A 27,419-nucleotide genomic window follows, 5' to 3' on the forward strand; every position below is an offset into this window, starting at 1 on the left:
CCCTCTATACCACGGAACACTGCGACTCATCAATAAACGTCTGCATCACTGTCTTAAAGACAATTTCCTCTATATACTTGACAGCTTAAGTGATTTGAGAGATCTCTATCAGATTGTCCCTCAGTCACTCCTCTGTCTCCAGCTGAGCAGGAGGAGGATGCTGCTGAACCGTGATGCAGCGGGGAGAGCGTTCATTACATCACCATGTGACTGGGCCAAGCCCTGTGTGCCATGGCAACGTGCGCGACGTGCCGGCTGGGTGGGAGGGAGGGGTTGGAGCGGCGCTCACTGTCCAGCTCCCTCTCTGCTGCTATAAGGAGAGGGGTGGGTTTTCTTGCAGATCCTGCTTCCGTCTTTCATTCTTAGCTCTCTCGCTCTCTCTCTCTCTCTCTCTCTCTCTCTCTCAATCCCCCTCAAGCTCCCCCTCCTCTCTGCCCTTTCCTCTCCCACTGAAGGAGAAGCTCTGGTCCCGCTCTCCCTTCCTCTCCCTCACATCCCCTCCCTGCCTGTCTCTCTTGACAGCCACACGCTCGACCAATCAGGGTATGTGGTGTGGGCAGGACATAGTGAACCACCATTCCAGTGCAGGACTGGTGCATCTCCCGAGAACTAGCAGGGAGCTAGCGGCATTGAGGAGGAGACACACGACAGACCCAGCCTCTCTGCGTGAGTGTGTGTGCTTCTGTGTATGTGTATATGTGAGTGTGTATGTGTGTGTGTGTGTGTGTGTGTGTGTGTGTGTGTGTGTGTGTGTATGTGTGTAAGAGAGAGAGAGAGAGAGAGAGTGTGACTGTGTGCGTGCGCAGCCACAGACTAGCAGGCACAGTCCACACAACCTCTCCTGCTTTTTACGTTTGTCTTGCTTCAGCACTGTGCAGCTTATAGTTAGGCCTTTAATATTTTCCTGTGCTTTACGATAAAAAGGGATCAGCCGGTGTGGACAGAAGCAAGCTGGCTTCCGTTGGCTCGTTTCCCCCCCTCCCACTGTCTTAACTATACCCGTGGTCGCTGACAGCTCCGGCTGGCGGACGTGCAGGCAGGATGATAGCGGCTCAGCTTCTGGCCTACTACTTCACAGAGTTGAAGGATGATCAACTCAAAAAGGTGAGTGAAAGCTTGCTTTGGAGTGTAACAGTCCTCTGGCTGTGTTGAGCTTGTAGCTGTTGTGTAACACCAGGGTCATCTGACAGAGCCACTGGTTGATGGTGATCAATCAATAAAAAGAGAATATGCCTGTGGGGCGTAGGGAGGCTGAGTGGGGCGGATGGAGCAGTTGGGTAACAATTAGAAGGACGTAATGATGAAATGCCTGTTGATGACTGTTGGATGCTTTTGTCTGGCTGAGGGGTTAGTGCTTTCATCACGTTCAGTACTGGATGTCCTTGAGAAAAAAGGGCTGTGGCAGGTTGAGTTGCTGGCGGTGGTGGGGATGCAGTAGAGACAGACTCTCATTAAGGAGTGTTTCTGGGGAGGCTGAAGCAGACAGGTGTCAAGCCAGAGGCTGCTGGCTGGAGTCGTGAGCTCCACATCTTCTCGTCACGCTCATCCTCTTTGCACTCCAATGCCGTTCTCTTTCATTTCTTTTCCCCTACTTTTTTAATTTAATTTTGTTTCCACCGTGCACTGTACAAAATGGTACAATGCTGCTGTACAAATGGTTTAACAGCTCCCTCTTCATCTGCTCTTGGTGTTAGTGCAACACATAAATTGATCCCCCCTCGTTACCACTGCCAAAAGGTCGGTGTATAAACTCGTTAGCAAGATGCAGATGTTGCCCTCTGAGGAAATAGGCCCACAGGTATTGGACAGGATGAGAAACCTGAGGAATGCTCCCATGGGGACTCGGTAGTCGGTACATACATGGACTACGTGATGAGATGTGTGATGTCATGTGATATTGCAGTGCAGTGTGCGGTAAAGCGTGTGATACAGCGTGTGATACAGCACGCACACCTTTCCCGCTGTCTAGTGTGGGAGTGGAACGAACATGGGTAGGATACACTACACTACCATTCAAAGATGGCTCTTGTGTAGCCAGAGTCAATATTTCTTATCTAATGAATAAGAAAACATTAATTATTGAGAAACATATTTCAATAAAAAAATATTCTCATTTTCATTATTATATATTTAAACTGTTAGAGGGAAACTAATTAATTTAACCTGTTATCCAAGTCGCATTTCTTTAACTAAAGGCATTAAACAATTGTCGGTACATGGTTGAGTTGTGTAATTAAGTTTAGAAAAGAAATGTGACAATACAGAGACAAAATTTATCAAGCTCTGTGCAGCTCTCTTTTTGTGCTGTAGCTTGAAGACAAGACAACCTGTATCTCATTCAAAATCAATGTTTGGCCGATGATAAATACTGTACTGTACTGTGATAAATAATACAGCTCTAATGGATACAACCACCACAGCTGTGTTAGTAATATTGTATTAAAAATACTATTAAATTTCATTCACTAAAAAAGTTACATAGTGTAGCTTTAAAGCGGCACTATGTAACTTTTTTTGAATGAATACAATTTAATTTTGTCCAATCTATATGGTAGAGTATGTTAATACAATGTGAGTTATACTGTACAATTAAGGTGGTTGTATTTAGTCTCCTTGCTCTTCTATTGAGACATTTAGATCGTGTCAAAGGTCATGTCTCACCTAGACACAGGATCATCTGACACAAATTTTGACCTGATGGTCAATATTCAATTCATACCCTGAGCAAGCAGGCAGGCTCTATTAGCTCAATGGTAAAACTTTCAGTACTTGCGCAGGAAACCGGGTTCAAATCCGGGGTAGAAGAGGAAAGTTACTTAGTGCAGCTTTAAGTAGTGATCAGCATCTGATATACCCGTTTCAATGGAAACAGGAATAGGAGAGCATAATATGCTCACCTTAATTTTGTAGTGCTGTAGCTATGGCAAATTCAACAGTAAACAATGAAATGTTACTATTAATATCACAACAAGAATGTTTGGGCTTTAGGCTTGGCACCAGTAGTGCATATGCAGTTATTCTGTTGGTGCTGTACTGTAGCAGCCAGTTTATTTGATAGGAATTTGGGAAAATAAAAGATGCCACATTCATTAGGGACGCATGATACTGGAATTTTGGCTGATATGATTATGTCCATGGTCATATCGACTGATAGATACTATTGCAAAACCAGTTTCCACCAGTAGGGTTTACTGTACAAGTGTACATCTGTTGTGTGATTCTGCAGATGCAGATTTCTTTAAGAAAACGGCGTTGTTATAAGCTGATTCTTAGGCCTACTGAAACTGAACACTATACTCTTTCAAAGGGACAGTTTTAAACAAGCTTCAATATAGAAGTGCTTCAAATGCACACAGATATGATCACAATGCTTTTGCGATCATTCTCTCCAAAATATCCTTTGCACCAACAGAGGTGCAGAGGAGCGCTATATTTCCACATGTTGGATATTCAGGTGGCTTAAATATTAAGTTTGGTATTAAACAATTGTGTCTATCTCCCTCTTTGCATGACTGAAGCTGAACAGTCATGGCAAATGTCAAAATTGTTTTCACTTTAGAGACTTTAAAATAATTCCACAGCACAATCATTGTCTCCTATGTAGGTAGGTTAACACAAAGCCTGTTTTTCCACGAACACATCAACATGGTTGGTACATACTGTACTGTACGACATATCCGGAACAATTTCAATATCTGTCCAATTCCCATAAGGCATTGTCACTGTAACTGATTATTGGTTGATGCCAGTATGATGATGACCTATATATTGTGCATGCCTAACATTTATACCGTTTGATCATACAGAAATCTATGGCCTGTATTATATGGCACACACTGGTTATATATGAACATATTGAACACTATGGCACACATACTAGTTATATGAATGTATTGAACACACACACACACACACACACACACACACACACACACACACACACACACACACACACACACACACACACACACACACACACACACACACACACACACACACACACACACACACACACACACACACACACACACAGAGAGAGAGCGATCTAAATTGCAACTCTTAAATCACAACAGCAATCAGCAACTTTACATTTATAGTAATCATGCAGTCCCAGCAATGGACTTAAATTTAGCAACTGTATTCATTTTCCAACTATGCACTATGGTTTTTGCCAACCCATTAACTTACAAAACTACATAGGATGACTGGTTGTTTGTAATGAGTTGTGAACTGAAACTAATTCAAATGTACTTTTTTGCCAGTCACTGTGGACTCAAATCTCTAACTATATATCCTATATTGTGCCTCAGATTGACAAGTACCTCTACTCCATGCGCTTCTCGGATGAGACACTGCGAGACGTCATGGGCAGGTTCCGCAGGGACTTGGATTCTGGACTGGGTCGTGACACAAACCCCACCGCCACGGTCAAGATGCTGCCAACCTTCGTCAGGTCCATCCCTGATGGATCAGGTACAGTGTTTATTAACAATCACACAATCTTCACAGAATATACAGTTTTATGGCTGCCTCAGAAATTATGGCTGCCTGTTTTCAAAAGTGGGCTGGCTTGTGACAAGTGTACATGTTATTGAGCATCAGCTTAAAGGCATGGACATGCTGACATTCAGACATTGTGTCTGGTCCTTTTACTTCAAGCATTCATCACATATAATCAAAGGCCTCGTGCATTAGCATTTTATAATCTGTAAATAGAAAGATGCCTCATTATTAGCATTCTTAAATAAATAGTGGCTCAGGAGGTAGAGAGGCTGGAAAGTTCATGGTTCGATCGCCATCTTTTCCTGGTTTAGTGTGTCGAAGTGTCCTTGAGCAAAGACACTGAATCTAATAGTTAGCATGGGTTAAACGCATTGGACAAATTCAAGGTATGTGCAAATGTACTTGGTCAATACCCCAACAACAACAATTAAGACACAGACACAGACACATTAATAATAATAATTAATATTATTGTCATTATCATTATTATTTATTCCTTACTGAGCCTAGCAAATACCGATTAAAACATCTTGGATGTAACCAACAATGTAGCAAAACCGATTTGTATTTATTTATTTATGTACATTAGGGTATGCCTTCAAATTCTTTAATTGAGCAAATTATTAATGAGCAGCATTATATTGCAAAAACGCCATTGTTATGTTGTACATTCCATCGGCCCTATCCTGTCAATCTGTGCTACAAAAATGTGCTGAGGTGTTCAAATCGTCAGAGCCATTATGTGATGTGAACCTTTTGGTGTGTGGCCCCCGTATGTGAACTTGAACCACTGTTTTGGAGGAAGGGAACAGTTCAACAATGACTCTGTGTTGTGTTGTGTTCATTTCCTACCATGATAGTAGATTGACTCACTGCCAAACATTACGATAGTAATCTATGAATTTATACATACAGACGATGCACTGGAGACTGAGAAACAATTGAATTTTCTCTCACTCCAAATATCATAAAATAGGATACAATACTAGTTTGACTTTGAATCAAGGACATGGAGAATTTGATGGGTTAGTTATAGTTAGAATTGCGTGGTTACAGATTACACCATTGATTTCACCTTCAATTAAAATAATATTTTTCAGTGAGAACTTTGTATCAATACAGATTATACTTTCTGTGTTTAAATTTCATAATACAGTATATCAGTACAGTACATGTTAACCTGAACCATGCTAACATTGACAGAGAAGAGAGATGATAATAATATAAGATAAGTACGCTACTTTCAAGATAATTTGACTTTTTGTATTTGCTATAATAGGAAACATCCTCCATTAGAATAAGAGGGAAGAGAGCTTAATTTTTAAACAAATAACCTTCAATCAAAACATCTTCTACAATTTTACCAGGTCAAGATACAAATCTAGAGTCATTATCAATGACTCTATTATTTAAAAAAATAGCAGATCTACAAGCTCACTCGCGCTATGAGCTTGTATATCTGCTATTTTTTGAATAGCCGAAGAAATCTTTTTGTGATATGATTTTTGTGTGATATGAAAAAGCAACTAGAAACTGAACAGCGCTCACATTCATTGCCTGGCATCGCCTGTATTTGTTGGTAAAATGTTTGTATATAGAAATAACATCAAGCAATTGTCAGACATGAAGAGGTTGAACGAGGCAAACAGAAAGGTCTGCTGACCAACCACAGGCGTCTTCCACATTATAAATAGCCACCACTAGACATGAGGTACATGAGTACAAGTAAGTGGGCAATCAAGCAAAGGTCAGAGTTGAGGCTTTGGCCCGAGCTAACACCATAGGGATCATGGAAGAACTAGATCTGGTATGATAAATACCATAGGGATCATGGAACCTAACAAAAGCCAAGTACATACAGTATGCGTTTACCTGAAAACAACATTATATACTGTACATACATATGAAATATAGTGTCGCAATTTAAAAATAGTAACGCTATCTAAGAGTAGTGCGGAGTTATATTCTTATGGTGTGAAGGTGACTATGAAATAGATGCTCTTCTGCGACCAAACAGTGCTAATTATAAAAGCTTGACCGTACTTCATTCCAGGCAAGTCAGAGGGCTTGTTTATGGTGTAGCATAGCAAACACTGCAGCTTAGTATATATAGTGTAGCATAGCAAACACTAACCACAAATATTGTGTTATCAAATGAACCGCATTGTTTCCCCAGGGAACCAGCGTCACTGGTTAGATAGCGCTTCCTGTACCAATAGGTCACAAGTATGATCGCATGTGGTCACATGTTTGAGAGCCATGTGGTCCAGAGTGTCCTTGAGCATGACACTGAACAATTCTCTCTATACGAGTGTCAACTGAATGCCTAAACCATGACTGTAGCAAGGAGCAATACAGCGGCCTCAACTGGTATAGAGTAGTTTCTCTAAGCTTTGACCATAGGATATCATTATCTACACTAATGGTCTTGTGAGCTATAAACACATATACTATAGCTTGTACACATGTTTACAAAATAGCCTTAAAGAGATTTTCAAGAACTGTCATAAAAAAAATAACAGGAGAATAGATGGCTGGATGTTTATGTAACTTTGAGGGAATGATCAGATCACCAGGCTGCCACGAAGAGATTAACTTTTGGGTTGAGAGGGTCTTGGTGAAAATGACATAATCGGTCATATCTGGGAACAAAGAGATTTCGAAAGATGTGGTTTGATGTGTTAGATCAAGTGATGTAATCTTTTGCCATCTGTGACATCACATTGTGCCATGAGATGACATAATGTACAACGTCTGTCTGTGTCTGTGAACAATGTAATGGTAGTGATCAGTAATGTAACCTAATGAGAGAATTCACATTTTGTGTTGAAAAGGTCATGGTCAATTTAAATAACACACAGTGGATTTTCATAAAATGTCATGTGAATTATCAGCAGGCGGCCCTGAAGAGATGATTAATACATTTGGGACAAAACGGGTCAAAACGACAAGGTCACAATCAAGGGAAAAATGACATAATCGCACATGTGGATGACAGGTGGAAATGGCCTATATTGACAGCAGTGTAGTGTTGGTTCATGCATGCACTCTTTGTAATGCAATCTCTGTAGTTTTGTTTTTGCTTTATTTAGATAGGAGAGTTTAGAGATGGAACACACTAAGGTCAGAGAGTTTAGAGATGGAACACACTAAGGTCAGAGAGTTTAGAGATGGAACACACTAAGGTCAGTGAGGGGGAAAGAGATGCAACACAGGTCTCCAGCTGGACTCGAACTGGGGACATTCTAGTTACAGTATGCGGTTCGGGTTGACACTATCTGGTCAGCTTCTGGTGCACCCCGTCACTCAGGGATTCTTTTAAGTTAATTCTTGAATTTGTAAATATTCAAGTATTGAATGTCAAGTAACATTTTATTGAATGAAAAGGTTTTCTGAAACCGCCTCCCTATCTGATGATGTCTGATGTTACTTAAGAAACAACTTCTCTCAATGGAGGATCAGTTTACATTTTAGCTCCTTGCCTGGAGTGACATTCTACCTTAGAGCCTGACATGAATACAGTCGACGTCTCAGTTGAGTTCACATAAAAGTGTTCTGTGCTACACTAACTGGTTCTCTGTGTTCACTTTGGAGACCTAACAAACACAGAGAACCAGGTGTCATTAGAGCATGTTGAGATTATATCTCTCTTGTTTTAGCCAGGTTACATCTCAAGTTTCCAGCACAAGTTTCTAATTTAGATGTGTGGCGCCATTGTTCAACTCATTGTTTACATAAAGAACAGAACCCACTTTTACCTTTAATAGACCTTTCTAATGAGATTATGACCTATATTTACTATTTATCCAAACAATTTCCGTGCTGAAGTTTCTGAATGTCTCTCTATTAATAGGTGTCAATTAGGGTAGTCTTTGTTGGCTTTGTAAAAGTGGCAACAAGCCAGTGGAGTTGCTTTCCATATTTTTCCAAAAGTTATAATCTGATTTCCATTAACCCATTTTGGGCGGGAACCCCTATTTGTAACTATACCTTTCAAGATGGGAACCTCTTTTGGGGTTCCTGTTGCTATGTACAGTATATAGCAACAATTTTTTTTGTAATTTTTGAATACATATTTGAAGTTTTTCAGAAAACTTGGCCTCAGGTCTAAATGGGTTAAACTTTGTGAAACATTTGGTGATGCGACAACGGAGAACTGATCAACCTTTTGCACCGATTGGTCAAAGGGGGCCATGGCGTAAGCATGGCATCACATAAAAAGGCATGTCATTTCCAAACGCATTCAGGAAACACCATGAAACTCTGTGGAAAGGTTCGTCATCATGGGATAAATTAAGAACTGACAAACCTTCAAATCGATTGACCAAAGTGGCGCTGGGTGTAGCTTCTCATAAAATCGCATGAAAACGTATTGGCCCAAAACAAATAAAATGGGGTGCTGAACTGTCCAATATATGGAAATAGCACATCTTGACAATTGCATAGCATTGGTGGAGGTGTGATGCATGATGGAATGGTGCAATCTGCACTGCAGTAATTTGCTCTAAATAAAACGTTGAAGTATGCCAAGCTTCAAAACCTAACTGCTGCTTTAGGGTCACCATATTTTCCATCTTACAGAAAAGGGTGACTTCATAGCTCTGGACCTGGGAGGCTCCAACTTCCGGATCCTGCGTGTGAAGGTGACGGATGACAAAAAGCAGCCGGTTCAAATGGAGAGCCAGGTCTATGAGACCCCTGATGACATCATCCATGGGAGCGGCACACGGGTAAACACTGCACTATCGTTTGCTTTTAACCTATTCAGCTTATGCTCAGCTTTAATATCAAGTAGAAAATATTTCAAAACTGGGATAGTGTATTTGGACACATCTTTATCATGTGGAATAATGTTATTATGCCCGTATTTATAAATAATAGTCTCAATTTCAAATAATTTCATGTTTTTAGTCTGCACATAGGCAGTGGTTGTCAACGTGGGGTCCGGGGACACCCAGGGGTCCTTGAGAGGGTTCCAGGGGGTCCCCAGCTAAATGAATAAAAGAAAGTAGGAACCAAATGGATCCTTACAAGTACAAACAGAAACAAATTGACCTTTACAGGTGCATTTGGTTCCATTTGTGCACTCAAGAGTTAGAGGGGTCTGTGGCCCAAATGGATACCAAGGTGGGGGTCGTTTAAATTAAAACGTTTGAGAACCACTGCTAGGATACAGTGACGTCATCATGACACTACTGACCTGCACTGACCTCCAAAACAGCAGCTGGCAGTCCTACAGTAACATGAGAGCCAAAAACACTATAGACTGTCGGTTAGGAGTGCCACATGGAATAACAAATTGAGAGTGCCGCTGAAAATTGGAACGTTTTGGGACAGCTGGCGACAAAAGTAAGGTGATATATTGAAAGAATTGCTAATGGCAGGGGTTTATTCTTATTCTACAACTGAGTGCAAAGCAAGGCTCTACCGAGCCTTCCAGAAAATAAAAAAATCATCACAAGAGTAGCTGAATGGAACAGTTAATTGAACTAATCAATTTAATCCATTATAAAAAAATAATTGATTTTATTCATAATTTTTTTTTCTTCGAAAATAGCCAATCTACAAGCTTAATGGTCAACGCAATGCAACATGTTGGTGCTTGTAGATCGGCTATTATCGCCAAGTATATGGGGCTAATCAGTTTAGTCGATTATAGAAAATCAATTTAAAATTTTCGTGTTGATTATTTGATATATAAACCATTAAGACTTTACATAAAAAACCTGCGCTTCTCAGTCCTTGAAAGTATATATTCTCTAAGAAATATCAGAGTTGCAGCCGTACTGAATTTGTTTGTTCCGAGACAGATTTTGTTCCTTTTTAGTACTAACAAAATAAATGTTTTGTGTGTGTATGGGACAAACTATGTTCAGTTCAGTATGTGCCCTTTGCCTTTGCACAATACAAGTTCCTTTTATGTCTCCAGCTCTTTGACCATGTGGCAGACTGTCTGGGAGACTTCATGGAGAAGCAGAAGATCAAGGGCCAAAAGATCCCAGTAGGATTTACGTTCTCCTTCCCCTGCATCCAGTCCAAACTGGACGAGGTACAGTAGGACCCCTCAAATGGAAATGCAAAGTGTCCTGTTTCCATATATTTTTATTAAAACATAATGATTATTTAATTTATGGAAGCAGCAATTATATTTAATATTTCTACAGGCATAATACATCTAAAGGAGAGAAAAGAGTAGAGCCTGCACACTACAAACTCCACATGTACAGTACACGTTTACTGGACGTTTATAGCGTTTTTCGATCCTGACATGTTGCCCAAGTACTGTACATATGGAGTCTATATTGCGCACAACTTTGCTTTTTTTTAACACCTCCTGAGTAGAATTACCTTCTTCACTAATACATCTAAAGAACCATAGTTGTCAGTGCATTCTCTTTGAAATATTTCTTGCAGTGCAATTTGCTGGTGTCATACAAATGCGTTTTCCTTAAAAGATTGTGTACTAATTATTCTGGTGGATGGTGCTGTGGATAGAATATCAATCGACACAAAAATATCAGAGTTGCCAAGTTTGGCTAATTGTAACCAAGAGACTGGCCCTATAAAAGTGTTTGTTTTATAGGCTGTCTTAGTGACATGGACAAAGAAGTTTAAAGTCAGTGGTGTGGAGGGCATGGATGTCGTCAAGCTTCTGAACAAGGCAATCAAGAAACGAGGGGTGAGTTTTGTTTCTTTCTCACTGCCCAGTTTGAACCGTTTTCTTGCAAAATGACGTGTCAAACATTCAAATACATCCAATTGATTGACTAAATGACTTTTCAACAAAAATAGGTAACTCAAATCCTGTGTGTGTGTGTTTCAGGACTATGAGGCAGACATCATGGCGGTCGTTAATGACACAGTCGGTACCATGATGACCTGTGGCTTTGATGATCAGCGCTGTGAAGTGGGCATCATCATAGGTAAACAAATACAGCAAAGACCACATTTATCTCATGGACCCCTGGCAGATAAATAGTGTAGTGAAATTAGCCAGATAGATAGATAGATAGGTAGACCATAATGGTGCGGCCATAGCTGAGTGGGTTGAGAGTCGGTCTGGAAATCAACCCCGGGCCTATGTATCTAATGTGTACATAATGTGTATCTACAGTATGTGTCCCCTGAGCAAGACACTTAACCCCTAACTGCTCCACCCCGGGCTCTGTATTAATAGCGCCTACTGCTCCAAATAGTTAGGATGGGTTAAATGCAGAGACTGTAGGCTATGTAATGTATGCAGCATGTCATTAAAGGACATATACAGATCAAAGGTTGCGTTACCATTTTTCTAAAAGACAAATATACTAGAACATTTGATTGTGTGCAGCCTAGCCGGCGAAAAAAAACGAGAGAAAACACACACACACACACACACACACACACACACACACAATGTAAAACAATGTCAAATGTCATATGAAAGTTTTTGAAAATGTTTGCCTGTAACGACATGCCCAAAAATAGGGACACTAGGTTGAAAGTGGTTAAAGGGACACTTTCAACCTAGTGTTGACACTTCACACAGTGACACTTCATGTGAGTCACATGGGGGCGCGAGCCAATGAGAGCATGAACACAGACAGACACACAGACACACACACAACCTGAGCAGGGTTACATAGTAAGCTCCACTTGGTCGGAGGCGCGGCTTCGCCACGCCTCCTTCCGCGTTCGCAACAATAATTTGATGACCGGCAGCGGTTCCGGTAGGAGACACAACGACTCGTTGTGTCTCCTTCCGGAACCGCTGCCTACCGGTCCGCTGGTCATCAAATTATTGTCTTAGGAATGAGACAGAAAACTAAAAAAATATCCATGAATTCAAGTCTCCATGGGGTGACTAATCCATTGAAACAAAGTTTTTTTTGGGTGAAGTGTCCCTTTAATTCCATGGTTCTCCCTTTGAGCTACACATGAAATTGAACCCTAACCCCAGCATTGAAAGTGCCATGTTCTTACAATTGAACTACATAGGAAAGAAATGGTGCCATAATGCCATGCATAAACTAATTGCTGCTATTGAAGATTTGCCATCTTGTAGCTCAGGGGTCATGTTGTTGTTGTTGTTGTTGTTGTTGTGACTCCTTCCAGGTACAGGAACCAACGCCTGCTACATGGAGGAACTGCGTCACATTGACCTGGTGGAGGGAGACGAGGGCCGGATGTGCATCAACACCGAGTGGGGCGCTTTCGGGGACGACGGCTCCCTGGAGGACATCCGCACAGAGTTTGACCGGGAGATCGACAGGGGCTCCCTCAACCCAGGGAAACAGCTGTAAGACCACATGGAATGCTTGCACAAACTTTGGGAATGATGGGTTTGTGGTTGTTGATAATGCAGTAAGATAACTGTTTATATGTAGAAATAAGATGTGGCTTCCAATGGTATAGATTAGAATAAATTCAAAAATTTGATGACAAATGCAATTTGATGACAAATGCAGTATGACCACTAGATGGCTATACAAGATGTATAATCATATATAGATGGAAGAAAAAACAAACAAATAAAAACAAATAGTATAGAGTACAGAAGTCCTGACATCACTCGTTCATCCCCTGGGTCGCGGAAGTAATTTCTCTATGGAGAATAACATTGGGCCATCTTAGAATCGTCTCGTATAAGAATTGTGGTCCAAAAATAAACAAACTGTCAGTCTCTGCGATATTGTCAGGGAGGTGGCTCTGTATCGTTTATGATAGTCAGAAAAAAACCGCGAACCAGGTAGGATGCGTAAATTACGTCAGACTTTGGTGCTCTATAGTTTACAGTAGTATTCATTTTTCATCTGAATCACTTTGTTCATCAAGTGCTGTAATTTTGTCACTGTGGCATTTTTGGGGGCAGCGGTGGTCAGAGGAGCATGCTTGTGGCCGAAAGGATACCGGTTTGATTCCCTGAACCAGCAGAAACAATCTGGGTGGGGAAGTGAATGACCAACACTCACCCCTCCCTCAAAACCATTCAAGTGCCCTTGAGCAAGGCACTGAACCCTCAACTGCTTCAGTGGACTGAGTGGAGCTGCACAGTGGCCAACAGTATAAGACTGTGGTTGTACGGGGCAATGTGTGTGTGTGTGTGTGTGTGTGTGTGTGTGTGTGTGTGTGTGTGTGTGTGTGTGTGTGTGTGTGTCTGTGTGATTGTGAAGCGGGATGTTACTGAATTTAGTTTTAGGAAATGTCTACTACAGCAAACTCTGCCTTTCTAAAAACCTTCTTTTGCCGTGGGACCAGGTTCGAGAAGATGGCCAGCGGTATGTACATGGGAGAACTTGTTCGACTCATCCTGGTCAAGATGGCTAAAGAGGGACTGCTGTTTGAGGGACGGATAACCCCTGAACTCCTGACAAAAGGAAAGATTGAAACAAAGCATGTTTCAGCAATTGAAAAGTAAGAACTCCAGGCTATGAAGTTGAAATAAAGTATGCATAAGTTATGTATAACTTACACAAAATACTTCATTTTAGAGCGATTAGACTTGAGACTTGGACTTCAGCACTTGTGCTTTTAAGATTTGACTTCAAAGCAAACGAACTAATTCAGCTTTTATGTGGTAAAAATCCCAGAGCAGTCGCTTATTAAAGAACACGGCTAGTTTAGTGTACCATTTAGAACAAAAATCTGCTTTTCTGTAGCATATTTTTGGAGCAAACTTGATAACTGGCTAAGCACTGCCAAACTGGCATGGATATCCAATTATGAGGATGGGCAGAGCTGTAGACTTAAGACTTAAACTCAAGACTCAACTCAGACTTGAGAGCTGATTTTCGCAACTTGAGACTCGACTTGTACCGAAAGACTTGAAAACAGCCCTGCTTACTTTCAGTAAATTATTTCCATTTTAGGAGCAAGGAGGGCTTAAAAAAGACCATGGAGATCCTGACCCGGCTAGGAGTGGAGCCTTCGGATGAGGACTGCCAGGCTGTGCAGCATGTGTGCACCATTGTATCTTTCCGCTCAGCAAATCTCATTGCTTCAACACTTGGTGGAATCCTCACCCGACTAAAAGACAACAAGGGAGTTGCACGCCTCCGCACCACCGTGGGCATTGATGGATCTCTCTATAAGATGCACCCTCAGTAAGTATTTCCACACCAGTAGCATCCTGGATTCACGAATGCACTTCTCTGCATCTCAATTGATAATCTGGAGTATTTAGTTTATTGACTATCACTCACATCTTGACATTACTGCCAACCATTTACCAAAGCATTCCACAGTTGTTTTTTGGGGAAGCCATTCAATTCCATTAATTTCAGTACAGTAAGAAAATCAACTTGCAGTCTCACATATCCAGACGTTTCGATACCTCCGCCTTGCTCTGCCTAAGAAAGTAGATGCAGATCTCTGCAACTTTAGTCTTGCATAGCCAGACTTTCAGAGACTTAAAATCTCCTTGAGACAGCTTAAGTCAACTTTAAGTGTATAGCCCTATAATCACTGTTACAGTCTCTTTATAGACCCACATTTAGAAGAAAACAAAAGGAAGAATCCTTGAGAAGGATCACTAAAGCTGAGCCCCTCTATTTGTGATCCTACTTAGTTAACTATTAACTATAATCATACTGGTAACGTGGCATTAATAGGAACAAATTATACACAAAAGAGTATTAATTAATGAATTGCAATAGGCAACTGGGGGGCACCTCTGGGGGCACAACCTCCTTTTTTGTGAAGAAACAACAACACTACATGTTTAGGGCAGTGGTGCTGACAGAGATTAGTTTTCAGCTAATGTTTGCCTATTATGACATGCCCAGAATAGGGGCACTAGGCCTATATCTTCCATTCACATGCTATTGTGAACAACTGATCTGTCCCTCATCATATAAAATCTTGATCTGTCATCAATCTCTGTTTTCTTGTTCCACCTGAGGGGTTCACCTTATTCATAATTTTACCATTGCCATTTTTCGAATGGCAATGGTAAAATGGTCCATGTTTATGTATGATATATGGCTGAATCTGTGAATAGGCAGTAACGATTGTGTGTATTGCCTACATGGTGGTCCTTTAATCAATGTCTGATTCAGACTCAAAACTACGTCATCTCCATTCTCAACAGATATGCCCGACGTCTCCACAAGACAGTGAGGCGCTTGGTACCAGAATCTGACGTACGCTTCCTGCTGTCAGAGAGTGGGAGTGCCAAGGGGGCTGCCATGGTGACGGCAGTGGCATACCGTCTGGCCGACCAGGCTCGCCAGATGAAACAGACCCTGGACATGTTCCGATTGACCAAGGATCAGTTGTTAGAGGTGAAGAAAAGGATGAGGACGGAGATTGAGAGGGGGCTGGGGAAGGACACACACGAGGAAGCCACGGTCAAAATGTTGCCTACCTACGTCCGAAGTACACCCGATGGATCAGGTGATGAAAAAGGGAGAGAGGTTGAGGCCAGTAGTGGGAGGGAGGTTACAATTTTTCACAAGGTTAGATTAAGCTTTCAGGTTTAAATTTCACATTATGAGGAATACGAGCATGTGTACAGTAGCTGACAAGCAGGATGATAAGCAATTTTGAAGAATCGATAAATCGTGACACAATGATCAATAAATATTTATATATTATTTTCCTTCAATTCTAATTCAAATCGAACCTGCACCTCAATTTCCTATCTTTTCCATAGTGATGGTCTCAGACCAAACTTTGATCAAATACAATTTTGATTGCCAACAAAAACAACAAAACACACAATCCAGATATGAATCTGAATATTGTCACTGCCAGGCGGAAATCTTGTACTGTATATACATGTCCAAAACAGTTACTTTTCAAGAAATGGAAAAAATTATTACTTAAAATTATTTACTCACAAGCTCTTGTTAATACTCTTGACAACTACTCATTAGTTAAATATTTATGAAACCCACACATAGACTTAACTACTTGCACTTTCAACCGTTTTAGAGAATAGCGGAAAATAGCAGATCTATAAGCTTATGAGCTGGTAGATCGGCTTATGAGCTGGTAGATTAATATACGTGGGGAACAAAACCCACAAAAACCTAAAATATGGAATACAAGGTTTCTACCTGACATCAACAATATACTCCCTATGTACAATTTCTTTAACCAACAAAACTTTTCTCGTGTCACAGAGAACGGTGATTTCCTTGCTCTGGATCTGGGCGGGACAAACTTCCGTGTTCTTTTGGTAAAGATCCGCAGCGGGAAGAAGCGAACGGTAGAGATGCATAACAAGATCTACGCCATTCCCATAGAAGTCATGCAGGGAACAGGAGAGGAGGTAATTAAGGATCTCACTCTCTTTGGACCTACTGTACAGTACCACTTTTCCTGATTATTTTTGCAAAGCATAACAGACTCCTGCAGTGTCTTTCAGCTGTGCTATAGATTGTTGTTGCACTGTAACATAAAGATCAGGGGTATAGTCATATTCCTAAATATGAATGTGTTGTTTCTAATAATGCATACAGCATGCTCAAAATGCACGCAGTATGCAATTTTAGTATGGGTAGCACCAATTGGAACTGAACAAGTGACTACCCTTTGAGCTATACAGGACCACAGTTATACGGTGAGACTGTCATCCATAATCAATGGAGCTAATGTATTTGAGTCCTCCAAAAAGTATGAAAATCCACCTCTTCACATATAAATATTTCTCCTCACCATTAACATGTACAGTGTTGATGACGGTTACATTTGTTTCAGCACACGTGATGTAGCACTTTTGTTCTCTTGTTACTAAAACCACTTAAGAAAGCTCTATCTGTGTCTTCCCAGCTCTTTGACCACATAGTGTACTGCATCTCTGACTTCCTGGACTACATGGGTATGAAGAGTGCACGTCTGCCCCTGGGATTTACCTTCTCTTTCCCCTGTCACCAGAAAAGCCTTGATGCAGTAAGATTTTAAGTCTATACGTAATATAACAACTGCCCAAATATTCTTGAAGCAGACAAGCAGTGGTACCTCCGGTTTGGCCGGGAGCTCCAACGAACGTAGCTGGCACCAGTGTAGAGGTGCGACAGTTAATCGAACTAGACGATTTAATTTAATTAAGTAATCGTGTAATTGTGATATGTTGCCTTTCTGTGCATCAAAAGCGTTAATCAAATGTCTTATGAGTAAGACATTAGCATTATTGATATGATTGATATGATTATCAAATGGGTTAAGTTCAAGTATTGACTACTTGGCATTCTATCATATATATAATCATAGTGTTTTACATTCTACAGGGTATTCTTGTAAACTGGACCAAAGGCTTCAAAGCCACTGACTGTGAGGGTGAGGATGTGGTGGATCTTCTACGAGAGGGAATCAAGAGGAAAGAGGTAACAGGGTGTTTATTGAACACTCAACTGCATCAAGTTGATGCAGTTGCTGACAGATTCTGCTAACAGTAGAATCTGTCTCGAGAGATTAGTTTTCAGCATAACTAACCGTTGTCTTCACCCGTTTTTATCCTTTAATCATTACCGAAATGACACATTGCATTTCATTACACCCTGTAAACTGATGAAGCACTATATATAGTACGTAGCGCACCTCTTGAAGTATTAGGCTTCACATATTCTAGCATATGATTACAAATGCAGGCTATGGGTGTATGGGTCCCATGGCTATCTATAATACAACCTATTTCCAAGGTTAGCCCTGGCCAGACTTTAACCACTTAGCCCCTATATACCAGGTTGCATGTCAAATAGCAGAAGTAGTCCAACTTGCAGATAGGCTATTTGTCGAATGTTTGCCTGATTTCAGCCAATGAAGTTAATGCATATTTATTTTTCCTTTGTTTTTGACTCTGGGGGAAACGCCTCCTAAGAAAGGCTCGTCCCCTTTCTTAGCCCACTTCCTACCAGGTGCTTCAGTGTTTATTCCTGCTAACAACAACACTACATGTTTAGGGCAGTGGTGCTGACAGAATCTGTCTTGGGAGATTTGTTTTAAGCTAATGTTTGCCAATTATGACATGCTCAGAATAGGGGCGCTAGGTCTATACCTTCCATTCACATGCTATTATGAACAACTGATCTGTCCCTCATCATATAAAATCTTGATCTGTCATCAATCTCTGATTTCTATTTCTACCTGAGGGGTTCACCTTATTCATAATCAAGTCATCATTTTTCAAATTCTATATTTGATTTCACCCTTTTAGATCGATGAGCCAGTAAGTATTAAGTGAATTACAGTTTAAGCTAAAGGTAAAGCGAAGTCGAAATGCAATGTGTGGATTATTATAATGGCATGTGATGAAATCAGGACAATTGCCTATGTCGAGTGTGATTGGTGTGTTGCGTTGTTATTCTCATGTTAAAAATCCCAAAGCATTTTGCAAACATACAATTCAATACTTTGTTTTGTGCAAGTATTTGAACCAGTTAGTGAAATGATGACTTTGATGCCTATTGTGAAAAGGGTTTGTGAGTGAATTGCAATTTGCTTGCTGTGAAAGGTTACCATATCTGACTGACCATTCTCCAACTAAACCATCCATCCAATTACATTTTTGTCAATCATTCTTTCATTCATTATTCAATCATTCTTTCAATTATGCGTGTAACATGTGTGTTCAAATATTACTTAATTTTTGGAGTGGACAACTGGGGGAAAAAAAGAAAGATTCAGTTTTGGGAATGTCATTTTAGGTGAAACCTTTTCAATGAATTAAAAAAAGAATACATTTACAGTAAATTTTAATTCTAACCATAAAATTAAGATAAACTTCTGATATCTCAAACACCCACAAAACAAAAGTTACATTATATACACTGCATTGACATTTAACGCATTAACTTTGAGATTTAACAGATTATATCATAATGCACGATTTTATTGGAAGGTGAGAGATGATCTAACACTACCCTGTGATAACATTTTAGCCTAGAACTAAGTCATATTGCGCTGTTTCTGTGAACAGGAGTTTGAGCTGGACGTGGTGGCCATAGTGAATGACACAGTGGGGACAATGATGACCTGTGCATACGAGGAACCCACTTGTGAGGTGGGACTTATTGCAGGTATGATTGTCACTGCTTCTGGACCGTTTTAATTACTTTCAACCTGGTGCCCCTATATAGGGCATCTCATTAGGCTATAGGTGAAAATGTTCAATAATTTTTCAAAGAATTTCACATTTTTCAAAAATAGTGAAAATAGCAGATCTAATAAGCTCACAGATCTACGAGCTTGTAGCAGCTCTACGAGCCTCAAGATCGGCTATTTTATCTATTTGTCATACATGAATGTACTGTATATATGGTTTAAGTGGTTCATAGATTTTAGACGTGAAATTATTTTCTTGCATTGTTACACTTATCCTGTTTAACTGCCTCTGTCTTACTGTATTTTTAGCACATTATGCCATTTAGTAAACTCTGCTTTGGAAAGGTGTCAGGTGCTATATAATCATAACTATTATTATTATTATTAATTCTTCAGAAAAAAAGAAAAAATAATCATTAAAGGGTCTACACCATGAAAATCACTTTTTTTTTTTTAATTCAGTCATTCCTTCTCATTTCATGGATTTCCAGAATGGGCGTGTCTGAACAGGCGATCTCAGAATGGAAATGTTTATGATGTCACAAACATTAATGATGGCAAACCCAATGTTAAATGAAAAGTGCCCGAATCGCTCCGAAACTTTTTCTACCCCCCCTAAGTGGGGGTCTACGAACAAATACTTCGGGCTCGGATTTTGGCTCCGCCCCCCGGAAGTGGGTGAAACAGGCACCTCAAACACTTGGTGGAATTGTTCAAAAATGTTCAAAGTGTTTTTTTTTCGATTTTGTATTTTTCTTAGATGCTTCTTTTTATGCAGAATTTTTTTTTAATTATTTTTTTAATTTTTATTTTTTATTAACAGACAGAATTGCTCAGTAGCCCCCCCCTGCACAAGAGGACGTTTTGGTATTGCAGCTGAAAGTGCTGTATAAGCCAGAGACAATTGACTTGGGATGAGTATATCCGAGTGATGATTTAGGCTCAAACCTTTTGAAAAAGGTTTGAGGGACATACACCATATGATATTAAATATCAATTTTTTTTTAAATTCATGGTGTAGCTCCTTTAAAGATTTAGGAATTGAATGTCCAATCAAACATGACAAATACGTGACGGCAACATTTATAACACCAATGTAACTGTAGTTTCTGTTCTATGTGTTGTAATGTGCTGTCCATCTCTCCAGGGACTGGCAGCAATGCGTGTTACATGGAGGAGCTGAAGAACATAGAAACAGTGGAGGGAAACGAGGGCCGCATGTGTGTCAACATGGAGTGGGGGGCGTTCGGTGATAACGGCTGCCTGGACGACATCAGGACAGAGTATGACCGTTCGGTGGACGAAAACTCGCTCAACGAAGGCAAACAAAGGTAGAGGGAAAATCTCGCCGGTGCCGGACATTTTATTGCTCTTCAATTGCCATATTGTATCGTAGCAGTCACGTAGGAACCTTGTATTACCAAAACCATAACCTTTCAGGAAATGGAAAAAAAATGACCTGTGTTCCAGTGGATCCATTGTAGTTATTTAGTTACAAGCTCTTTGTAATCCTTTTCATTGGATATTTATAAAAACCCACAGACACATTTAACCACTTTCACTTTAAAAGTGTATAAGAATTAGCTAAAATTGCTCGACGCGTTGTGAGCTTGTGCCATTTACGCTACTTCTCTAGTACGATGAAGTAGGGCATTAATTTACAAAAACATAAATGAAATTTGGAGATACAGGGTTTCTGCCCAACAGAGACCATTATGTTGTCTCTTTTTATACCCATAAAGCTAAAGAAATCAAATATTAAAAATTAAAGCCAACTATTTGTCACAAATATTATTTCTATCGCAACCTTTTTCCACAACAACGGATTATGAATTCCTGCATGTACAATACCTCACTTTTTCACGAATCAGACTTTTCTCTTTCCTACGTTTAGGTATGAGAAGATGTGCAGTGGTATGTACCTGGGAGAGATCGTCAGGAACGTTCTGCTCGACTTCACCAAGCGTGGTTTCCTGTTCCGCGGGCAGATATCGGAGACACTTAAGACCAGGGGCATCTTTGAGACCAAGTTCTTGTCCCAGATAGAGAGGTGAGGGCTTCGATTCACACTGCACCATCACCATGAACATTCAAGAATATGCTGCCATTGCAGAACAACAGTAAATCAACCAGTTCAACCGCCTTCAACCTGGCATCCCTATATTTTGGACATCTCATTATAGGCAAAAAGTAAAACCTAAAATATTTCTTCTCAAAAATATATACAAAATATATACATACTAATGTTGCTGCAAAAAATAATTTGTGCAACACCATTGTATGATGAACTATAAAATAGGGCAGCCGTAGCTGAGTGGGTAGAGAGGCCGTCTAGTACTCAGAAGGTCAGCGGTTTGACTCTTGGCTCACCCATCTGTGTGTGTGTTGAGTTGTGCATGAGCGAAGGCATGAAACCCTACGCTGATTGGTAGTTTGGCAGGCTAGTTAGCAAGGCAGCAGCAGCAAAACACATTTATAATGGGTGTTTTAGAGGCCCAGAGCCATGGGTTAAGACAATGGTCAATGCATGCATGCTCGTTCACACACCTAAATGTGACACGCCCATTATTTTATTAACTGCAGCCACTGGCTTACATCACAGTGTATAAGCAGCATATGGCCAGTCTTTTAACCTGAACTGGAAAACAAACTACACAAAATCAGCCAAGGATTTCCATCCACCATTAAGCCCGAACAGCTCCCAACCAAGGCGAGCGCACATCTGAGCAAGCCATCTGCTGGGTGAATGCGGATAAGTTATTTCCCCCTTCCTTTAAGTACAGTCAGACCGATTATCGGTTTGGCCATTATTTGGCTTTTTTTATGACATCGTTGTCGGCAATCATGCAGCCGATATGTCCCGATTTTTAACCACTTACAATCTGGCATCACTATTTTGGGCATGTCAGTATAGTTAACTTTTTTCCAAGTTTTTTTTCTACCAAAACATTGGTAATCTGTGGTCTAGGACTCCAAAATCGCTATCGGTCCTACAAATCTGGCATCGGTCGGGCCCTACCTTCAAGTGGTTAATAAAAACAACAATGTGAAAGTCTACCTTAGCCTCTTGGACAGCTGTAGGGTTTCTGGTGACCCTCATACTGTTATCTGACCTTTGGACCCGCTCCCTCTCTCTCCTCCGCAGCGACCGTCTAGCTCTGCTTCAGGTCAGGGCTATCTTGCAGCAGCTGGGCTTGGACAGCACATGTGACGACAGTATTATCGTCAAAGAGGTGTGTGGTACCGTGTCCCACCGTGCAGCACAGATCTGTGGAGCCGGAATGGCTGCCGTAGTGGACAAGATCCGTGAGAACAGAGGACTGGACCATCTGGACATCACTGTGGGTGTGGACGGCACTCTCTACAAACTGCACCCACAGTAAGTGACTGAAAAAGGAAAACAGAAGAGCCTTATTAAAGAGTGACGTGACATACACATCATTTTTTTACATGTCAAGCTATGGTGAGGGGAGGGGATCACATTTCAAATTTGATTAAACGGAATACTCCACTGTTTTTCAACCTTATCTCCATGTCTTTATCGGTAGTAGTAATAATCAATGCATCAACTAAGTAAGTCCTTCAACATCTAGATATTGCCGTCGCACCAACTCAAAAGCACCACAGATTGCCGACTGACCACAATGTTACAGAGTCATTACAGCCATTCTTGCCTGTGCCACTAGGGGCAATAGCCTTGAGAACTTCTCGAGAAGAACCAAGCCTTCCTAGTGAATTATAGGAGCAGAAAGGAAAGTGTCTTCTGGAAAAATTGCATCTTCTGAGATGGCATTTTATCTAATAATCAAAACATGTCCCAAATTGACTAAACATTCACCCATTTTACAGTGGGGTAAAGTCACTGATTTTACATGAGTAGAGAAACAATGATTGTATAACCATCTGCAATAGTAATGAATCAAAACTGCTCAAAAGAATCAAGTTTCAGAATCAACACTTTGATATGCCATACTTGATGCCTTGATTTTTTTTGTGCAGTTTTTGTTACCACTATACACTGCTCACAGAAACTGCAAAAAAACAAGAACATTAAGGGATGAAAGCGCTCTCTTAATGTCTTTGAGTAATATAGATTATCAACTCTGCATTTATCGTTGCCAGAGGTTATATAGCTCAGGGCCTATAAATCTGTCCACTCTGTAGGCGAAGAGCCCAAGGGTTAATATCAGTAGCTAATCTGTCTGTCTTTTTATAACTCCCCTCACCCAGGGTAAACTAAGGCTTATAGATAAGATAACAATATAAAAGACTAAAAGTCTGGCCCGACCATCTGCACTTGGACTGACATAGGTTAGCATAACATATGAACTATTAAAGGGATATTTCACTTTCAAAAAAACTTTTGGTCATTTTATCGTCTACTCAGGCCTTTGTGAGCCCCCCAGAGAGTTTTTAAGTTGCTCGATTCAGTATTTATATATTTGATATTCATTTTATCAGACACGCCCCCTTCCTATACAAACCCATTGTAACTTCAAACTCCATTTTAACCATGTTAGATTCGTCAAAAACACCCGTCCTTGGTTCTGGTGACTCACCCTGCCCTCCTAATGCGTGAGGGGGCCGTGTTTTTCCGATCATTTTTTTCATTTTTTTCATTTTATTTTTTTATTGTATTTAATTTTTTCAAATTTCAAAAAAATATATTTAAAATAAATGAAAAAAGTAATTGAAAAAACACGGCCCCCTCGCGTATTAGGGGGGCAGGGTGAGTCACCAGAACCAAGAACGGGTGTTTTTGATGAATCTAACATGGTTAAAATGGAGTTTGAAGTTACAATGGGTTTGTATAGGAAGGGGGCGTGTCTGATAAAATGAATATCAAATGTCTAAATACTGAATCGAGCAACTTAAAAACTGTCTGGGGGGCTCACAAAGGCCTGAGTAGACGATAAAATGACCAAAAGTTTTTTTGAAAGTGAAATATCCCTTTAATGGATAAATACAGGCATAAGCATCATGTAAAGTCTATCTCCAGTAATACAAGCATACAATCTGTAGTCCATGAATGGATATACATAAATTAAGACTTCAGACTACCGGTGGATATTATGTGAGGCTGATACATCTAGCCTAGTGTCAGCCAGCTTGTTTCCCCCCTCGTTATTGTTTATCACTGTAACTATGCTACTACAATGTCAGAGAAGTCAGACAAAACTATGTTTTACTCTTTTTGTACCTGTACACAAGACTAAACAATAAAGAATCTTGAACCTTGAAATATGTAGTCAATCTACAGTGAATATAATGAGCAATATACAATCGATCGACAGTGAAACATTTACAACAGTTACCTTCAGCTGGCCTCTGTTTATGACACTACTGTGCATGTGAGATCATAAACTTATGACATATTATTACTATAGTATTATACGTGTATATCTAATATAAAGTGTATCAATTACGTATCTTTCTCTGTTTGATTAGTTCAGTTGGGAGAGCCACTGCTGTAGTAGGCTGCACCAACGCTCCTGATTTTGTGTATAGAGGGGCGGGTGTATAGAGGCGCAGAGAGACTGCGCCTGATCCCATTGGTTCACCGATCTGTCCGTCAACCCCCGCCCCGTTAACACAACATTACGAGCGACGCCCACTGCACTCTGGTTGGTTGGGGAAATGAACACTTCCTCATACCGGGTACACCGACGTGCTGGTCCAGGCTTTTATTTTTTAGCAAAACTAAACAATAAAAGCCTGGAGATCGAGGCTACTGCTGTAGTGGCTCTGACCAAAAGCCTAATATCACCCCTCGGCCAATGGGGAATTCCCCTTTAGGCTAGCGAATAAAATGTTGGCTTTCCAGGCGGGAGACCCAAGTTCGATTCCTGGGCGTTACACACTGTCTCCTTATCATATCTTTCTGTTCTCTACTTCCTCACAGCTTCTCTCAGATATTCCACCAGACAGTGAAGGAACTGGCCCCCAAATGTGACGTCACTTTCCTACTATCAGAGGACGGCAGTGGCAAGGGGGCCGCCCTCATCACCGCCGTCGGCTGTCGCCAGAGAGAGCAGGAGGCCCTGCAACACTGAGGCAACGCTCCATCCACCCGAAATGAGCTGCTGCGCCACCACCACCTCCCCCACCTTTAACACCACCTCTCTCCATGTCCCATTGGCAGCCGTGACTCCCTCCATCTCTGCTCCACCTGCTGGCCCCTTCCTCCACCACGCCAGAGAGAGAGACTTTAGACGCATTAGGGAATAAAAATTCAATGTCTAAATATTTATTTATACCGCAACGGAAGGTTTATTATTATTATTTCCACGTTTGTACATTTTCCTTGGTAGCCTGTTGTCAGTAATCTGATTTACGCATCTCAGCTCCTTACAGTAGGTGTGCAATATTTGTGTGTTTGCTCATTTTATTTTTATATGGGAGGGAAATATAGAAAATTGTATTTATATAGGCCACTTTAAATCCCAGAGGTCATTACAGTATTTGCACCACGGACAAACAAAATCCCTGTACTTTTTATATCCGGGTTAGAATACCAGTTTTAGTGAAACTTCTGAATGCACTTCAAAATGCTTTTTTGCAGTTACTGTAACAGCTTTTTACCAGCTCCAGAAGGGCTCCCTGCATAGGGTTGAATGCAAGAGTCACGGCTGTTAAACCCATTTAGACCTGGAAAGCCTATACGTTGTCATACCTTTAAATCCGGGAAAGCATCTGTGTCATTTTAGTTGTTACCATATATATCGTTGTTGTCGGGCCGGGAAACCTCTTATCTCCATGTTTTAACTTTTAGTTTCTTCATGAATTAACGCCCTACTTGGATCATACTACAGTGAAAACAGTGAAAAGCATCAAAAGTAGCAAATCCACAAGCTCGAAACGCGGCGCAAAGCGACGCGTTTTCAGCTTGTAGATCTGCTACTTTTGTCTTTTTTTTAATTTGAATCCTGAAAAGTAACAGTTTTGGACATATGAGGTTTCCACCCGACAGAGACGATATATAACAAACGTTTTTCAGAAACCGGTTAGGATTTAAGAAGGTGTTTTTAAGAATCGGTCTCAGCAGGTCTAAATGGGTTAGAACAAACCCTCATTTTATGTACCAAACACTCACGTTATACTAGGCTACTAATCCTTTTCTGTGTACATGTCCAACAGTTACTCATATATTAAAGTGTTTCACCTGCACCATACCGTTTTCATGAAGAGTTGAAAGGGTTTGAATGAGCCCCTGGTAGTTCAAGTGTTATAGCTTATCTTCTCGTTACCATTTTGTGAACTATTATAGGTGTTGTGTTGAAGATCACCTCTGAGCATTGTAAGCCACAAAGAATAAAATGTTCATTGGGCCCCAAGAAGAGTGGATACCAAGAGCGCTTTTGTGTGTATTTGTGGCCGAGTGACATGTTTGTCCTATTGTGTTTTGACCTGTAGCTTTCAATGTCCCAAGTTGTATGGAGACTGACTGCATGCCTTATTACATTGACACAAATTGGAGTTCTGGATAATTTCTCTCTCACGCTCTCTCTCTCTCATTTATTTTGTACATCAATTACAGATCTGTGCTAAAACAGTGACACGTGAATTCATTAAATTATATTTTGTTGTGCAGTAAATCATGTGTCTTTTTTTTTCAAGAACCAGGGACAGGTCTAAATAGGCTACTAAACAACAGTTTTAAAAAAAAAAAAAAAAAGGGGAAAAGCAACTTGCAGCTATAATATGACAAATAACACATTTTAGGTACATTTGGGGAAAAGGGAATAACAATAATTACCTCAGCCCTTCTTCCTTTCTTTCTTTCTTCTTACATTGGAATCCAATGCAGTTGCAGCAGACTTAAAAATACAGCACAAGATCAAAGCCTTCCGCCCAATGCAATGCTTGCAAAAGTCCACGAACAGCTGTTAACA

At 40.5% G+C, this 27,419-nt stretch overlaps 1 protein-coding gene across 2 annotated transcripts; it reads left to right on the forward strand.

Moving 5' to 3' along the window:
- Window positions 1-554: 554 nt before the first annotated feature.
- On the forward strand, window positions 555-27,116 carry LOC308075497 (hexokinase-1). Of its 2 annotated transcripts, XM_080415405.1 has the most exons (20): window positions 555-665; window positions 915-1,104; window positions 4,311-4,473; window positions 9,085-9,233; window positions 10,433-10,552; window positions 11,087-11,182; window positions 11,327-11,426; window positions 12,598-12,781; window positions 13,741-13,896; window positions 14,352-14,585; window positions 15,572-15,876; window positions 16,608-16,756; window positions 17,257-17,376; window positions 17,715-17,810; window positions 18,641-18,652; window positions 19,403-19,502; window positions 20,675-20,858; window positions 21,422-21,577; window positions 22,673-22,906; window positions 25,430-27,116. In XM_080415405.1, the coding sequence occupies exons 2-20, from the start codon at window positions 1,042-1,044 to the stop codon at window positions 25,578-25,580; spliced, it is 2,772 nt and encodes a 923-aa protein (XP_080271531.1). In that variant the 5' UTR covers window positions 555-665; window positions 915-1,041; the 3' UTR covers window positions 25,581-27,116. The 2 variants fall into 2 exon arrangements, with proteins under 2 accessions (XP_080271531.1, XP_080271532.1); XM_080415406.1 differs by lacking the exon at window positions 18,641-18,652 and having other exon boundaries at window positions 556-665.
- The last annotated feature ends 303 nt before the right edge of the window (window positions 27,117-27,419 follow it).

The sequence above is a fragment of the Gymnoscopelus braueri genome (genome assembly GCF_963280865.1).
Source record: "Gymnoscopelus braueri genome assembly, chromosome: 2".
Lineage (NCBI taxonomy): Eukaryota > Metazoa > Chordata > Actinopteri > Myctophiformes > Myctophidae > Gymnoscopelus > Gymnoscopelus braueri.